General features: G+C 36.6%; 1 protein-coding gene across 1 annotated transcript; it reads right to left on the bottom strand.

The window, feature by feature from the left end:
* Window positions 1-171: 171 nt before the first annotated feature.
* Window positions 172-8,752, bottom strand: LOC127096948 (probable translation initiation factor eIF-2B subunit delta). Its single transcript, XM_051035501.1, has 7 exons — window positions 8,036-8,752; window positions 3,819-3,953; window positions 3,074-3,429; window positions 1,249-1,993; window positions 1,036-1,132; window positions 899-953; window positions 172-496 (listed from the first exon to the last, which is right to left on the bottom strand). Exons 1-7 carry the CDS (start codon window positions 8,523-8,525, stop codon window positions 434-436), a joined length of 1,941 nt encoding a protein of 646 aa, XP_050891458.1. The 5' UTR covers window positions 8,526-8,752; the 3' UTR covers window positions 172-433.
* Between the last annotated feature and the right edge of the window lie 10,517 nt (window positions 8,753-19,269).

Raw genomic sequence — 19,269 nt, 5'->3', positions numbered from 1 at the left:
ATCCAAGGAAAGTGAGGGATTTTTTTTTTCTTTATTCAAAATTTATTTTAAACAAATAAAAAAAGATATGTATAGAGGTTATTAAAATCCAGCATATCTACCTATGATTTGTTAAAGTTATTGGTAATACTCATTTTTCACTCTCAAGTGAGGGGAGTAAGAATCCAACAATAAGAAAATGAAAATACTCATTTGGAAAACTCATGCATACAATCAAAAGATTATTTGAAGTTTTGCTTTCTATCAATGAGTCTAGACAAATATAAGATGTACAGTTTTTACAACCTAATAGCAGAGTACTGTCAAAATAATCTTAGTAAAAAAATGTGTTTCTAATTAGGAGTTGCATGCAATCTCATCCAAAGGTCTTGATCAAAATTGGTATATCTCCAACGTCAGTCGTTTGGAGAGGTAAAGCTATAACTTTCTCTATCTATATCAAATAATGCTCTTGTCCATACTCACGCACGATCACAGGCACACTTGTAGTAGGGATCTGCAGCAAGAAAAACAGACAAGAGACTGTAAAAACTATACATTCGATTAAAACAATGACAAAATATAATGAGGAAGCAAAAGTATTGAAAATAACCTTGTTCATCAATGTTAAAAAAAAATAACCTTGTTCTCATCAAGAAACTGATTGAATTTAAGAGTTATGGACCAAAAGGATCAGTTGTGCTCATGCATAGAATAAATGGTGTAATTTTCAAGTTATTATATCATAAATAGCTAAAAAAAGGATCCATAAGCAAAATAATAGAGCTTGGAATTCTTAAAAACCCACATACAATGCAGAAAACAAGTGCTTAGAATACACCTAATTTCAATAGATGGTACCAGGTGGGTGACACACTGGATAACCCACAATCTGTACATTATACACCGATCAACTTACCATTCCATGCTCCGTAACAATAACTGAGACATAATCTGAAGGAGTAACATCATACCTGTCAATTGAATTAAAAATCAGTCAATCCAATTTTGGGGGGCTGTTCAACTTAACAAAAAAATGAAATATCTAAATCTTACATTAAATTCAAAAGCTGCAAATTCTTTTCATTTTCCCAATTGTCCAGATAATTGATATCCATTCTTCCAGGAACCGTGGCAACAGCACCAGGGTCACCTGCATGCAATTTTATGATTGTTAAATTTCTTTGCCAACTCCGTTTCAAAATAGGACTACATTCATGTCTGACAGAGCTGGAAAGCTCAATATAACAAACTGATGATCAAACTTGCCTATTTCATTGCAACATATTGAATCAAGTAGCACCCTTTCATGAAACTTAAAAGTTTCACAACAGATTAATACAGGAACACGAAATTCATGAGCCACCATTGCAATACATGCTGTCCCAACCCTTGAAAGTACATTTCCATTAGAAAGAATAGCAGAAGCTCCCAGAAAAACTTTTGTGACCTCGTGCATAATATATGAAACAGCATTTATATGAATATACGTACAACTCAGACCCTTGGCCATAAGCCTAGTAAGTAAGGCCTGACTTTCAAGCTTTGGTCGTGAGTCTACCACCACAACTCGGAATTGTTTCCCAAGATCGTGGGCAGATACAAGAATCATCTCAACAACACAAGACAGTCCAAATGCAAGAAGAACATCTCCATCCCTTACTTTAGGGGTGGCGTGTCCAATAATAACCTTTTCCGCAACAATTATTTTTTCATAAATGAATCGGTCAATATCAGAACAAAGTGTTGCTTTTGCCTCAGCATCAGTATGACTTATGGGCAACCTGGCAATTCGACTCTTCACAAACCTAATTGCATTTCCCATGCTAATAGAAAGTGGTCTGCATTCACTAATAAATGAAATATAACTACTGATTTTTGCAGTTAAATCTCTAATAAGTACTTTTTCAGGTGGAGTCGAGTAGTCTATAATAGCTTCCTGAAATGCTTTAAGCATTTCAATACAACGAGCATTAACCCCTGATATATCTCCGGCCATATAACGTAATCCAACCTGAAAATTGAATAAGCTAATGAGCACCATATCTAAATTGCCATTTTATTTATGTACATTTGCAAATTCATTGGACTGAAACATAAAAAGGGCTTAATAATGGATGATGAGAAATAAAAAAAAAGGACCAACTCAATTTTCTTAAAAGTGGAGGTCATGTCAAAAAATTTCCAACCCATATCTGTGCAGGAAGAAGAAATATTAGTGATGCAGGTTCTAATTTGAGAGAACAAAGCATGAATACTTAGACTAATATTATTTATAACTCAATATTCGTATATAAAAGAAATAATAAGAAATGTCAAGAAAACTACTATAACAAAAAATGGGAGACTGGATAGAAAAGAATGATATTAATTTCGAAAAAATTAACACTAAAATTGGTCTTAGACCCTCAAAAATATAAAATGTCATCACATTAATCTTCCTATGGTAGTCAAAATCAAGATTCTGCCTAAGGAGAAGGAGAAAGATCATGAAAGATGTCATTAAAACAAAAACTATAAAATCTTACCTAAAATTTGAATATACATTTTTGTAAATGATAATCAATAAAAATTCATGGTTCTACTTTTAGTTATTATGTTACTAATATATCTTAAGTTTGGGCTCCAGCTAAGATGGACATTTAAGAAAGTGATCCAAAAGTAAACCTCCCAGCTCTGGCTGGTTTTGTATGTCCTATTTCTTTAAGAGTTGGCTTAATTTAGAGTTTGGACAGGCTATGTTACAACCATCAACTTTAACAGAACTCAGAAAAAGGAACCCTTTTATTTTAAATTTCATACACAAGGCTAATGTGCCTTGGATTGGATGTAGATCTTTAAAGGAATGAAATTGAGAGTCCGTGTCCTAACAGAATTGGTAACCATCATTTTGGAGTACTCCTTGTGATGAGTAACTATGGATGACCAAATTGAGGATTTACTTGTATATTTAAGATTCCCATTGCAATTAAATTACATGTAACAAAAAATTATGGACTCTAGTGAATGACAAGAATAATTTAGTTTTAAGGTTAATGTTAATCTCTATATTTACATTATACTGAACCATCCATATAAAATTTCAAAGCAGTACCTTGAACACAGCAGGATGCACGGAGTCAAGTTGGAAAAGCTTTGACTCAAGATTAGGAACCTGAGCCTCATGTTCATACTGACGCAAATGCCGAAATAATTCAACTCTGTTTCTTGCTTCAGTTTGATTTACCAGTGCGCGCCTTTTAGCTTTTTCCACTCTGTTTTGATCATCAAATTGCATTCGTTGAGGAGGAGCCTCTTTTTTCCTCTCTTTCTCCAAAGGACGATTCCCAGATTTGTTATCAATAGTGACTGATGATGAAACTGGAGGACCATCTTTCTTTTGTGAAGACTGCTTTTTACTTTTAGCTAGGGCGGCTTTGCCAGATTCAGCAACTGCTGAACTTCCATTAGCTGGATACAGAACAACAATCAAACCAACCACAGACTGCAAAAATAATATGAAGGCGTAGAATTTCTGAATATCAGCAGCTAGAAAATAAACTAAGACATTAAGCAGCATCTACTAAAAAACCGAACTCTGTAATCTCTCTTTCAGGGCCAAATTTTGAGAACTTGATGGCATGATTATCAGAAAATTGATCTGTGTTTGGTGATTTGGTTCATTAAAGAAACAAGAAAGTCCAGTGTAACAAACTGTTGTCAATATTTAATGAGGATAAAAGCTAGGATTTAACTTTTATAGGAATACAGATACATGATATCAAACCAAAAAGTATGGGCATTTGACTTCTTAAACATATATCATGTATCAAATCATCCCCATAAGTTAAGTATATAACCTTTAGAAGCAGCTTTTGCAGCTCTTTGTGCCTCCTGCAAGGCTCGTCTCTCAGCCTTTGAAGTTTTTTCTTTCAATGGCTTTGAAACTGACAGCGGATCAGGGTGTACTTCTTTGACAGCCTCTTCTTTCTTTTCTGCAAGAAATTTGCTCAACATCATCAATAAGTAAGAGAATAAGACATATGCAAATAATTCTATGAAGAATCAATTTATATAAGAAGCGGACTAGCTTAAGGAAGTGGGAAGTAAAATTTTAAAAACCCTATGGTGAAAGAAAATAAAAAACCCAGGTTATACTAAAGCATCTCGTCCAAAAACAGAGTGTAAAGCATAAGCTGATAGATACAAATACAACAATAGCAACAAAATCCCTTTTCCACTGGGTGAGGTTGATTAAATGGATAAAATAACACCATAATCTACTACCACATGAAAAATGATAAAATAGAGAATAGATTGAAAAATAAAACTTGGTGCTACAACAGCATTTATCTTAAGAAAACAGTAATTAGGTGTATACTATACAGCCTTCATATGGATCACTTTTATTAATAATTTTCCAACATCCAAAATACCATCAGATTTTTCTGGCAATGGTGATAGATCGACAGCTAGATTAGGCACAAGATTGGCAACTTTCTACATTATTTTATATTTAATAAAGAAATTGTATAGACTTTTTCATTTACATGTCCTCTTGTACAAAGTTTAAATACACTTATAAGAAAGTTTCAAAATATAGATAGCTGATAGAACCAATTAGTATATTGTACTTAAAATGGGGAAGACTTCCCTTTGTTTACAACAATAGCAACACTTCAGGGGTCTGCCTACCTCCCAATGCCATAAGGCCCTATTCCTCTCAAATTACAAGATGATGCCCTCTCTAATCCTCCTATCTATTTATAGGCAGTATGCGTTATTTATTTGGCCTAACTACCTCTCAATAAAACTACTAACTAACACCAATGAATAAATAAATAAATAAATAACCAACTACATAACTAACAAGTTGAAAGGTTCAACTGGTACAAGGGAAGAAGATAAGAATTCTCTAGAAATTCCGAAAGCCACTCTCCAATTACAATTGAGTTCCAAAAACTAACTTTCCCTTCCATCCAATTACTATTTATAATTTTGTTTTACTAACAAAATTAGTTATTCTTCTGTAACTACTATGTATAATTTTGTTTTACTAAAAGAATTAGTTACTTATTTGTTACAACTGTAATAATTGTAGTTACAAGCTTAATTCCCACTTATACCCTTCCTAACATACACCCTACCAACAGCATGTCTATTAACACAATTAACAACTTCTTAACTAACAATACTCCCCCTCAAACATTCACCTTGTCCTCAAGATGAAAGATTATGTAAGATCTAAAAATGTAGATTCCAACATTTCTTATAACTCAGCATCTGCCATAGATTTTTCACCTGGATCCCATTGAAAGAAAGGTGAAGATTCAATTCTATTTGAAGTGTTAAACAGTGGCTGAAAAGTGCCCACATCCAATAGCAATGCAGTAGATATATTCTTGGACTTGTGCCATTTTCCACTAATATGAATATGACTCCTCAGGGCCACTATTGGCTCAATACCTCAAATTGACATACTGATTCAGCCAGCTTTTTCTTTTCACCCATTCTTGATTCTTGTTTATTTCTTGAATTTGTTTCTGCCCTTCTCACTTCTAATTCTTTGCTTTTATTTTGAGACGCCACTGGTTCTTGCTTCTCTTCTTTTTTAAGGGGCTGCTCCTCCTTTGAATCTTTTTCTTTAAAGAATTCTGCTTCTGTCACTATTTCTTCTTCCCCAGAATCTTGGATATAAATTCCAAATTCTGGTTTGAATTTTATGATGAATGAAAGCCTTCTCAAAGGTAAAGAACTCAGCTTTCTGATTGGTTTTCCTCCAGGAAAGCCACCATTGGTCAGCTTCTCCCTCAAGTCTCAACAAAAGTCATTATAGCCAATTTTCCTCTTGAATCTTGAATGTTTCAAGGTACCGACAAAATTAGATCAACCACCAATAAGCATCACTACTTCCATCAAATTTTGGCATCACTTCTGCCACCATCTTCTTGTCGAAAACTCCCATACAGCCGTTGAATCTTCCAGGATCAAAATTGCTCTGATACCAATTGATAGAACCAATTGGTACATTGTACTGAAAATGAGGAAGAATCCCCTTTGATTACAATAATGGTAGCACTTCAAGGGACTACCTACCTCCCAATGCCATAAGGCCCTATTCCTCTCAAATTACAAGATGTTTCCCTCTATAATCCTCCTATCTATTTATAGGCAGCATGCCTTTTTTATTTGGCCTAACTACCTCTCGACAAAACTACTAACTAGTCCCATTAACTAATTAACTAACTAACCAACTACTTAACTAACAAGTAACAACTTCTTAACTAACAATGGAAGACCTAACAATCTCATTTTCTGGCAAAGGCACGGGCTTTTTTCATTCAATGAATTTATGACGGATTTAGCAAAGCCACAAACTGACAATTATTTCAAGGTTCTTAACCTTTTCTAAATTTAAGATTCGAGTTCACTAATGCCATTAAGCATCCGTGTTCAACAGGCTTTAATTAGGCAACAAACTAATAGTCATAAAGACAAATTTATGCAAGTCAGTACACAAATGACACATCAGAAACCAAAACACAACCTTGTAAATCCTATGTTTGAGTTACATAAGAGCAAAACTGTATATGGAATACGGCTTAATTTTTAAGCAAGAAGGGAACTGACATTAGTTTGGAGATCATACCATATCACAAGTTGTATTATTCAAGTATCTTGAATTTATCTTAAAGTGATAACGAAAATGAGGGAGATCCAAATCACAGGATTCAACACCAAGACAAGTTGGTGAAATGAAAAAAAAAATCAAGAATTTTCTGTAATCAAAAGATTCCTCTCTCAAGCAAAAAGGAATATTTCATTGAATTGGTCATATTTAACTGTACCAACATCAATAAGTTTTTGGCATAACACTCATTGGTTTGTTTGGTTCATATACTCTACCTAGTCGACAAAGAGTTTAGTTGTTGTACAAGAAGTTAGAAATATAAAATCACTCACAGTCCTTCATTGAGCAACTTAAGCTTTAAGGAGTGTTGTCATGAATAGAACACCTGATGTGAGATGATGGGGCAAGGATTAGGATCAAGCACATCAAGATTAGGATTCCTATGGAAATTGAATGGTAAAAAACTTGTGGATTGAAGGGTATAACTTAGGGAAATTGAAGGGTATATCCGCCCCACCCCGATTTTTCACTGACTTTTGCGGGCACGGGAATTAACATGAATTTTTGTAACTTTTAGGCTTTACCGTTGGATCCGCCCCTCCCTCGAGGGCGGACCAAGGTGTTAGGCTCGCACCCTCTACTATGTCTACCCCATCCCGCTCCATTTTTTGCAAGGCGGGCATGCCCATTTACCACCCCTAGTCATCCCACTATACAATATCCCACTTTTAGGATAAGCTGCTCCGCGCCGCTATCCGAGATTGAGTACCATGGTTAGAAACATAAAACCACTCATGCCGCTATCGAAGATTGAGTACCATGGTTAAAAATATAAAATCACTCACTGTCCTTCATTGGACAACTTAAGCTTTAAGGAGTGTTTGTCATGAATAGAACAACTGTTGTGAAATGATGGTGCAAGGATAAGGATCAAGCACGTCAAGATTAGGATTCCTATGGAAATTGAAGGGTATAAAACTTGTGGATTGAAGGTTCATAGAGCATATGTGATGTTCAGGGGGATTTGCTGGATGTAGACGGGGATTTTGCTAGAGTTATATTGGTGGCTGACTTGGATGCTGTAAACAATACCTATTGGTTCTGCATTTGAACATAGTGCTATTATTCAATAACATACAATTTGGTATAAAGTGTTCTCAAGTGGCGGTTATAGCACGAATTTGAACAAAGTGTTATTTTCTGATGTCCGCAATGAACAACACAAAGTTCCAAATTCAACAATGTGATATTAAAGATAGAGTAAACCTAAACAATTGTGATATAGAAAGGTCACAAAATATTACACTCGGTTTTTTGAGATAATGTTACTGATTCCAAAGCTTCAAAATAACATTCTATAGAATTTCAATCCTAAATCACTCCCAAGATTTATAAAAACAAGTCATACATATCCTAAATTGAATTCAATCACAAAAATCAACATACCAGTGCCTCCTGGAAGATTTTTCACATTCACCGCTACAACAGGGAAGATATTTTCCGCCAAAATTTCACGAGGCTTCACAGACGGCAAATCCAACCCTCCGCCAGGGAAACTTAACTCGCTGCCACGAAACCATCCGACGCCAGAGCGATCCTCAGAGAACTCTCCATTAATGAAGCCGGCACTGCTAGAAGAAATCGAATCCGCCGGCGAGGTTCCGAGCAACGATTGTGAGGGATTGTAGCTCCCTACCGGCACCTGATCGTCGAGTTCCTGGCGTCGGAACTTGGACTCGGGAACGGGGACGGCGGCGGTTCGTTCGGTAAGCTGACGTGGAGGAGGTATGATGACGGGAGATAACGGGTCGGATAGTGGAGAGTCCGGAAGTGGCGGGGATTCAGGTTCGGGCTTGTCAGGTTCGGTATGAGCAAAGAACCCAACGCGCCTTACTTTGGGGTCGATAACGACACGTGAGGCGCGTCGAACGTCCATGGCGCGTGGATGGTAATGAGTACGAAGAATGAAAAATAATTCTATTTGATGATATAGAAAAGACGAAGATTCAGTTCACGAACAGCAGTTATGCCTGATACCTCAAGAGTAAATATGTTTTTGTGTTACTCTGGTAACAACCTTGAAAATTTTAGAATTTCTGTGCGTTGGTGGATTCATTTTATTTTAGGAAAAATATCATTCACTTTCTCCTTCGGTTTTAGAAATACAATTAAATAATCAAGATTTTTTTACACACCCGTGACTAAGAACGGCTCGTTCGCCGAAACGTCGGCAGATTCATTTAATGATCATTTCTAAATAAAAATGTACTTATTTTACTTCCACATTACCACAATGGACGTATTTAAAAATCAGATTGTTCATAGGAACATCGCCTTTGATTCCTAAAACACCTTTGTTGTGTTATATTTGTGAGATTCATATAAGTTGGGCGATTTCAGTGTCTCTCTAATGGGAATGCAGATATTCAATAGTCTCTAATAGGTTTTCTATTAAAAGGTTTCTATATATACTTGTCTTTTAATCGGAAAAGGGAACATATCATAATTCACTTATAACACTCAAAACACAACATTTATATCCAGAGTCTTCTAATTCGCGTGAGTAGGTCCTCTAAAATTATTGTAACATCATTATACATGGATTTCTCGCCGTTGTGGGCAAGTCTTAAGCATACTCGTCCTTGTAGGGATATCGCGTCCACCTGTATTATTTTATCAGTACAGTGGCGCTCACCGTGGGGATGCATTAAAAATAACCTAGGTCACACCATTTTCATTACAATCACTTTACTCACTGCACCCTATTAACCATGAAAATTGGTAAACAACCGTTGATCTTCCAAATTAAAATATTTTGGTTGCTTACAGGATCGATCAGATTGATCCTAGGACATGTGCTAATTGTTTTTAGGGTGAAGTCTGATGAATTATAAACACTTCGACAATGTTCATACTTAAAATAACTTGTTAAAGAATGTAAAGGAAAAATAACGCAAAGAAGACAAGGAAAGTGCTGGAAAGTAAATGGCGACGAAGATAAATTTCTGAAAAGAAAAGATTGATTAAATTGCTTTAAGTAAAAACATAATGCAATATCAAACGTATATTTTTCTCAATTTACACTTTCTCTACACATAGATACTTTGGGCAAGTTGATAAATTTGTATACACTTGAACACGCATACCCTGATCCTAACACTAAGACCTCATATTTATATCAATCGAAATAACCGCTTCCAACGGCCTATTCACCAGATTGAGACAAGTGACGCTCTGCATGTATGTAACTGCCCACTACACCCCACGTATATCCTTAGCAGTTAGTTAAGAACAAAGAATCCCCTCCCTCATTTAAATTCAAATCCTTTGTCGAACTATCACCAGTATGCTTCTGTCGAAAACATCTGCAAAACTGCTAGAAATATTTCTAAGTCCACACAGTATCTTTACTCTTGCATCAAGGTATCTTCGACTGGAATTTCAAAATATATAATTTTGTTGAAACATCCAATTTCTTCACAAGAAACTTTATTTCCTTAATTAATTCCCTTAATCCACATTAGGCGTCGAAATTGGGAGCTAACAAATTTCCCCCAAAAAATGTCATTTTCGACATCTAGAAGAAAAATGCATTTTTTGAGACTATCGTTCGACGCCTTGAACAATTCTTGCATAGCTTCGACGCCATTAATGCTCCAATGTTGAAAAAACTATTCATCTTCTTTCAGCTGGCCTATGACGTCAGAACCATCATTACCTTTTTTCCAACATGTCTTTTCAACCCATGCGTAAATCTTTTTAATCATCATGTTTCCTAAACCCTAGAAGATCGTGGGATTAGGCTTTAATTACCACTATCCCACTATGTAATCTTGGAGAGACACTTGCCCCACTCGTTTGTCAACCATTAATACTGATTTGAACCGATTTCTCTTCCCAAAAACCTATAGAAAGCGTATTTCTTACTAATTCTACTTTTTCACGCTTTCTGAAATCTTCAAGTACTTCAACTCTTCATCTTCTTCAAAACACCCTCATAAAACCCATATTTTTCTTCTTTCTTCAAACCTTTAACAAAAATGGCCGCTTCAAGCAAAGTCCCCAAAGAAATAACCAAGGTTGTCAAGGTTTCCATTAAATAAACGAAGACCCCAAAAAGATCTCAGACCTTCCTCCTTTTGCCACGCTTCATGGTCCAGTGCTGATGGGTAACCAACAATATATCCCTGAACCAAGAACTGAAGAACAGCGAAGAATTTATGAATCTCAGGTACTCATTCCAATCACAATCTCTGGAAAAAATCATGCTTTATTTGGATCTTTACCTGATTTGAACATCGATTCTAGTAAACTTAGGGACTTTTTCCCCACCTACCATAGATGTAAACCGATAGGCCATGCAAAAAAACTTAGGACTGAAAGGACTACCACTGGTGAGGAACCCCGGTCTTTAACAGATAAAACTATAGACTCACGGTTTATGAACAATGACTTTAGAGTCTTTTGAGCGACCCCCCATTCAAAGATCTAACTGACTATCTAAGCTGGCTAAACAAGATAGGAAAAACCAAATCTCAAACCTGGAAGGACATTGGAATTTATGACCTAATTATGTTGTTGAAGGTAGGATTGGATTACAGTTCGACTTTATTAGTTTCTTCCTTGTACTTTTGGGACAGTACTCATTATACCTTCCACCCACCCTCTTTGACATAGCCGCTATCACAGGGCTAAAACCAACTGGGAATACATATGACCCAGATGTAGAATTTGATGACCCCATAGCCTTCTCCACCTCTATGGCTGCCTACTCAACCCACATAGCATATTACTATGACAAAGATACTGACACCGTCTCCGATATAGAACACATTGCTTTCTTGGTTTTATGGTTATCCCACTATGTCTTTTGTTCTAAGTTACTACAGGTTGCCAAGAAATATCTCACTTTGGAGAACCAACTTCATTATGGTCACGACGTCTACCTGAGCGAAATGATTTTGGATAGCCTCTACGAATCTTTGAGTGATAGTGTCACTTAACTTAAAAATCGGGGAGGAAAAGGAAATCTTCTCCTTTCTGGTTGTTGCAACTTTGGCTAAACGCCACCTTCGAGGCAAGTCTTCCTAACAAGAGCCTCATCAACAAAGAAGTTGAGGAAGTAAAAAAGAGAAGGGTCAAAGAAATCCGCTTGGCTCAACTAACCCCAAGCGATGAAGGGAAATCCATTCGACCTACATTCATGAGTTATGTCGTGATGTTTGCAAAACGTCATGAGTTCACGTCGAACATGGCCCCTTTCGCAGCCAGAAAATACGGTCCAGAATGGTTCACGAGACATTTCCCATCTCCCACCAAAAACCAAGAAACATAATCCCTTTTAGTTTGGGAAGTCTTTCTAACTCCAAAACTAATAACCCTTAGGTTAAATCCGTCAAAGAGTCAGGTCACCTGATTGCTTATCAGCCTAATCTCATGGCTCGACAATTTAGGTTGATTCAGGTTCTCCCAAAATGTCTTTATGACAGAAAAAGAACCCTCCTTCTCTATAATGCAAATCACAACGAAACCACCACTCTCAAACAAATAACTCGATACACTGGCAAAACACACCTTACCCCAGTTAGCTTCGAGCTGAACTTCCTTTGCACTCCAGAATTTGGGAAGTGGTGGTCATAATATTATGCTGAAGAGTTTTATGATGCTCACTCATTCACTCATCACTTTAATAAATCTTTCCTCTTTGTGCAGGAAAAAATCAAGAAAGGTACTTACACACATATCAAAGAAATTCAAGCATTCCAAAACTACTTTGAAACTGCCTATAGGCCCGGTAATCTTAGTCGAACCATCCGTGAGGCAACTGTCACGCTGAAGGAAAAAAGTTCAAAGAAAATGGAGAACTTAAAAATCCCTTCGTACGTTTCTCTTGAGAAACGATATGAAACGGCTTTCAAAATGTATCCTCTTAAATTTCTTCGACTGCCAAACGCTGATTTTGGAGTGGCCTTTACCCCTCCATTCCCAGACTGGTTCATCTGTGGGGATTCTATAAAAATCCTTCGACAATAATCACAGAAAAATGCCCAGCGGGCGGTTGCGACTAAGCATACTTTAGACTGTTTCAAAGGGCATCTTCATATAGGGATCGAAGATGTTCGCATTGAATCAGATATATATATATGAAGGTGTGGAGTGGGGGGCCTTTCGAATCACATCTCTCTGTTAGGATATTTACTCTTGACTCGTAATAACTGCTCTGTTTTTCCTTTTAGCTACCAGAGTTCCACCCAAAAAACCAACGGCGAATAAGTTGGTCGAAGCAAAGGACGGGGGAGGTAGCATGACCATAAAGGTACATCTTTACTTTGCCCATTACTTTTTGTCATGTATAATGGCATTTCTAACACTTTGATATTTTTATTTAGGTCGCTCAAAGGCAAAAATGAAGAATCTGAAGAAAAAGACTCAACCAGAAGCTATCGTTGATCCGACTCATCAAAAGAAGAGTAAATCAAGAACCTCTCACTCTGAAGAACTGATTCTGGGAGATAAAAATGCTTCAGTCATAATGAGATCTTCATTTAAACCTTTTGAAGAGACTCTTCTAGGTTTTGTATCTCTAATAGAACCCACATCTATTGATGAATCTCTTTTGGATAATGAATGGATTATGGATATGCAAGAAGAGCTGAATCAATTCACCAGAAACGATGTTTGGGATCTTGTTCAAAAACCAAAGGGTTTCCATGTCATTGAAACCAGACGGGTCTTCAGAAACATCTTGCTGGTTTCCTTTACCAGTCTAATCGTTGTAGCCTCCTCTACCTTTGTTGTTGAACCACTTCCCTTTGCCTTTATTTTTTCTTGTTGATTGCGCCTGCAAAGCCACATCATTTTCGACTTGCTTGCAGCTCTTTCAACCATTCTTTGTTCATGAGATTCAAGCGTCCCTTGAAGCTCTTTCTTTGTCAATGTTGACAAGTCTTTTGATTCTTCTATGACTACTACCACGTGATCGAATTTTGGGGCCAATGACCTCAAGATTTCTGCGATAACTAATCTTGATGTCAACACTTCTCCATATACCTTGATTTGATTCACCAGTTTCGTAACCCTAGTGAAAAAATAAGTTATGCCTTCACTTTTTCCAATCTGAAGCAATTCATACGTTCTTTTGTGAGTTTGTAACCTCACATATTTCACCTTCTTAGTGCCTCCAAATGATTTCTTCATAATTTTCCATACTTCTTTTGTTGATTCAACATCACTGACCTTTTTTAAATTATCTGGATTAACGCATTGATGAATCATAAAGAGGGTTTTATAATCTTTCTTCTTTAATATGTGCAACCTTTTCTTCATCTGTCGCGTTTCCTTCAAGCGACGTCACTCCCTCCTTCACAAGATCCTAAAGATCTTGATAGCAAAAAAAAATTTTTGTCTGCTTGCACCAATTCTCGTAATTCTGATTCTTCCAAATTGGTATACTTGCTAGAAAATATTCATTCAGATGATAGTGCTCTGGATATTAGATGTTGGAATTTTTCCAAATTCCGATATGAAATTTCACCAAATCTATGGAGAATTCTGAACCAAATCTTGATGAATAAGAATCAATCTTTCTGATTGATTACTCCTCTTTTTATTCACTTTTTACTCGAGTGAATCAACCAACCTTGGTTGCAAGATAATTATGGTGTACAATGATTATTGAAAAGGAGAAAAAAGATGAATTGAGGAAGAAAAAAGAAATTAGGGTTTTAGAGAAAAAGGGAAGAAGAAGAAGAAGAATTTTGCAGAGAAACTTATCTGCTTTTCACACTGAAATTTTATTCAACTATGCAACTGTATTACAATCAATGATAGGGTACCTCCATATTATAGGTTGAGATTTCTTACACACAAAGTAATCTCTAACTAACCTAACTAACTCAACTAAAACAAACAAATAAAGTTAAGTCAAAACTATGTCGAGATACACTTCTTCGACATTTCGAGATTTCGACAACTCCTTGTTTTTGTCGAGCAACACGCTTCGATACAAGGAATTACATTCTCAACAATTATGTGGTCGATTATGTGGTTTATACAGTATAAGCAAGTTCAATAAATCTTCAAGAAGTCTTGTTATCTCTCGATGCATATTTATGGCAATAAGCTATTACCGATGAGATAGATTTTCTAGAATTTAGAAGGACTTGACACTTAGTAGACTTGTCCCCTGGTTGCAAAATAATCAATTGTAAATGGGTTTTGAAAAATAAACTAAAACCTGATGGAATAATTGATAACTACAAGGCTCACATTATAGTTAAAGGTTTTAGACAAATAGAAAATATAGATTTCTTCGATACTTTTCTACATACACTAAAATTACATTCATTAGGATATTGATTTCAATTGTTGATATATATATATAACTTAATAGTACACCAGATAGATGTTAGAATAACTTTTTAAACGATGACTTAAAAAAAGAAATCTATATGGACCAACCAGAAGAGTTTGTGATTCACAAGCAAGAAAACATGGTTTGTACGTTAGATAAGTATTTTGTATGGTCTAAAACAATCATCGAAGCAACGACATGAAAAGTTTGATGACTTAATAATATCAAATGTGTACAAACTAAATGAAAGTGAAAAATGTGCTTATTAAAAATTTGAAAATAGCATTTGCACTATCGTATGTCTATATGTAGACGACTTACTTATATTTGGATCAAACATTCGGGTTGTGAATACTGTGAAATCACTATTGTACAACAACTTTGATATGAAAGAACTCGAAGAAGACAATGTGATTCTTGAAATCAAGATCACTAGATTCGACAAGGGAATATCTTTGGACCAGTCTCACTATGTGGAGAAGATCTTAAAGAAATATAATTACTTTGACCATAAACCTGCTTACACACCATACGATTCCATTGTAAAACTATTTAAGAACACTGGTAACAGTGTGTTCACGGTGAATTTTGGCGAACAACCTCTGGTTTTCCAAAACATGTAGAATTGGGTTACTTGCAGGATCAACCACACAAATCCTAGGACATGTGCAAATCTAAATAACTTCGTAAATCTCTAGAACGACTTTTGTACCTTTTATTTGGCTTATCAAGTTTTTATGTCGAAAGGTATTGATTTAAAAACGTTTAAATAGATGTAAATTTGACAATATAAGATAAATGGCAGAAAATAACTGACGAGACATAAAGTGTCGAAAGAAGAAATGCAGAAAAATAATTGACTAGTAGATGTAAAGAGAAATTGGTAAAGAACTTTAAACTTTATAAAATAAAACTTTGAAAGAATTGGTGTTTGTTTACACATACATGTTCCAGATATGACTCTTTTCTCTCACACGGGTACTTTGAGTATTTGCAGGAATTTTGTACAAGTAATTTTTCACACACTTTTTCAGATAACAACTATCCTATTTATATACAAATAAAACAACTGTTACTAACGAACAAATCCTAAAATTGTGACACTTGGCTTTCTTCCTTTCGCCAGATGCTTCCACGCATCTTCTGCCAAACGTCACAACTCTTTTGAATTTAAAATCTCACTTTATGTCGAAATGACGTCTCTTTCCAGACTTTGTCGAATTGTCGAAATACCATAATATCATCCATACCTGTCAAAAACGTCTTTCCATCTGCAAATACTTTATCGAAATGTCGAACCATCATTTTGTCGAAGTGTCGAACAACACTCATCAACTGAACTGTTAATCTCATGACGTCATTTTTCGAAAGGATCATTCTCCATACTAAATCTCATGGCGTCAAAAACGCATGTATACTAATTACCCCCCAACAAAGATGTTTCGACCGTTTTTTGGAGAAACAGTCATTTGTTGTCAACCAGTGTTTTGATGCCATGTCATTTAATTTCATTATTCCCAAGTTTTTGTAATCTCAATTTCCAATACAGATTTCATCATTAAACTTTCTCCAAAATGTCTATTGGTTATTACAAAGTACATGATTAAATTCTCCTTCACACATTTCTACTCTTTAGTTAACTGCTTTATCACCAGTTCAGAGTCACCCATTATTTCGACTCTTGTTGCCCCCAATTTCAACAAGATTTCAAGTCCAGCAATCAAAGCTTCATATTCTGCTTCATTATTTGAACACAGACTTTCAACTTTGTACTTGAATTTTGTTGGAATTCTGTCAGGAGAAATAATCAACATCCCAACGCCAGTTCCATTTCTATGACTGGAACCGTCAAAATACAGTTTCCAAGGTTCTAGTTCGACATATTCTACATCTTCATCTATAGAATGGTCAGCTATAAAATCAGCAACCACTTGTCCTTTCACAGCCTTTAAAGGCATATATTTCAAGGAGTATTCCGTTAATGCTAAAGCCCATTTTCCAATTCGACTATGTAAAATGGATTTAGATAACATATATTTTATTACGTCGAAATGGGAGGAAATATATACATCAACAGGTTTTATATAATGCTTTAATTTCATACAAGAGAAATATACACATAAGCATAGTTTTTCTATAATACTATATCTAGTTTCAGCATCATTCAGGACTCTACTGAGATAGTAAATGGCTCTTTCGACGCCATTCTCATCTTCTTGACACAACATACTTCCTAATGTTTTGTCTGATGCCGAAATGTACAATCGCATACTTCTTTTTCTGCAAGGAGACATTAGGATTGGGGGACTAGCCAGGTATTCCTTGATTTTGTCAAAGGTCGCTTGTTGTTCTTGCCCCCATGCAAAGTCTTCCTTCTTTAGTCGAAGTAGAGGAGAGAAAGCTTGCATCTTCCCACTAAGATTGGAGATAAATCTTCTGAGGAAGTTGATCTTTCCTAGCAGAGACTGCAAACCCTTTTTGGTTAATGGCGCTTTCGCCTCCATTATGGCTTTGGCTTTGTTTTCATTTATTTCGATCCCCTTCTTGTGGACCACAAAACCTAAGAAATCACTCGCCTGCACACCAAAAGCACATTTAAGCGGATTCATTTTCAAACCAAACTTCCTCATCCTTTCAAAGGATTGTCGAAGATGATCTATATGACTTTTTCCTGAAACAGACTTAATTACGATATCGTCAATGTACACTTGCATGAAAGTTTCAATAAAGTCATGAAAGATAGAATTCATAGCACGTTGGTAAGTTGCTCCAGCGTTCTTTAGACCAAAAGGCATTACTACCCACTCGTACGTTCCTATTGCTCCAGGACAGCGGAAAGCTGTTTTAGGAACATCTTCTTCAGCGATAAAAATTTGATTATAGCCAGAGTATCTGTCTAGCATACTTAGATACTCATGGCCTGCTGCGGAATCTATAAGCATTTCTGCCACTGGCATGGGGTATTCATCCTTTGGGTTAGCCGAATTTAAGTCTCGAAAATCAATGCATACCCTAAGTTTGCCATTTTTCTTAACTACAGGAACAATATTTGCAATCCATTTGACATACCTGGTTGTGCGGATGAACTTGAATTTTAGAAGTCTTTCGACCTCTTCTTTTATTTTCGACAGAATTTCTGGTGCGAAGCGTCGTGGAGTCTGCTTTACTGGCTTCTTTCCTTCCATTATTGGTAGCTGCAGTTCGACCAAACTTCGGTCTAGCCCAGGCATCTCGTCGTAATCCCATGCGAAGCAGTCTTTGAACTCTTTCAGCAACTGGACTATTTCGACCTTGACCTAGGGGTCCATTTTTACGCTTATGTAGGTTGGTCTATTTTCTGCCCCCACTCCTAAGTTTATTTCTTCTAATGGATCCTGCGCCACCATCTTCTCGTCAGTTGACCCTGGATCTTTTTCGAACCCTAGAGGTTTGTCGTCATAAATGGCGTCAAGCTTTTGGTGTTGCCATTCGCCCATTTGGTTGTTATCATGATCTTCTGCAACGTCTCTTTGGGGACATCGTTTATTGGAATTTTCTTCGTTGGCTTCGACAGCCATGTATTTTACTTCAGCCTCAAGGGCCTCTTTGAGTTTGTTTTCGGCTATGTAAGCCGTAATTTTTTCGAGCGCTGATTCTTTACTCGTTATCGTCAAATTCGCTTCCCCATCCTGTTGGCGCTATGTGAGTAGTTCCCCACATGTACGATTCGCCAATTACTTCTTTGTCCCACTGGAAACCATGTGTAGGATGCAGGTACATGGAGCAGTAGGCGTTGTCTGTTGCCTTTAAGTCGAATTTGGCTGGACTGCACGGAGGTATGTGAGCCAGGTTCTTGTCGAAACTTTGACTGTTGACATTGTTTATCTCTGTCATGAAATAGCTTTGATCAGCCTCAATGTTTTCGACGATCCCGTCTGGCATCCATATGGCTATTCGCTGATGCATTGACGAGGGTACGGCTCCTACGCCATGAATCCACTCCCTTCCAAGCAGTAGGTTATAATTCGCCCTTGAAGCAATGACCATAAACATCGTTGGCCTTGTTATGGTTCCAACCGTCAAATTCACCTGGATGACGCCCATAGTGGTTCCTACTTTCCCTTCATAGTTCGACAGCACCATGTTATGAGGTTTTGCGTCTGAATCATCCTTCCCAATCCTCTTTAGCATAAAATGGGGCATCAAATTCACTGTTGCTCCCCCATCCACCAGTATCTTGTTTACACCAACATTCTCCACCTTTCCTTTTATGAATAAAGGCTTCAAATGTGCTTTCATGGAATCATCTGGCCTTTCGAAGAAAGCATTCTGCTCTTCGACGCACCCA

The sequence above is a fragment of the Lathyrus oleraceus genome, chromosome 1, assembly GCF_024323335.1.
Source record: "Lathyrus oleraceus cultivar Zhongwan6 chromosome 1, CAAS_Psat_ZW6_1.0, whole genome shotgun sequence".
In the NCBI taxonomy this organism is placed as follows: domain Eukaryota; kingdom Viridiplantae; phylum Streptophyta; class Magnoliopsida; order Fabales; family Fabaceae; genus Lathyrus; species Lathyrus oleraceus.
This window is presented reverse-complemented; position numbering and strand designations above follow the sequence as displayed.

What these genes read in the sequence shown, in the direction of transcription:
- LOC127096948 (XM_051035501.1), bottom strand. Translation starts at nt 8,525, where the DNA reads ATGGACGTTCGACGCGCCTCACGTGTCGTTATCGACCCCAAAGTAAGG. An exon ending in TGCAAAAGCTGCTTCTAAAG is followed by an intron (nt 3,430 to 3,818) that starts GTTATATACTTA and finishes TTCTGTATCCAG; the next exon opens with CTAATGGAAGTTCAGCAGTT. An exon ending in AATATGTTGCAATGAAATAG is followed by an intron (nt 1,133 to 1,248) that starts GCAAGTTTGATC and finishes AATTGCATGCAG; the next exon opens with GTGACCCTGGTGCTGTTGCC.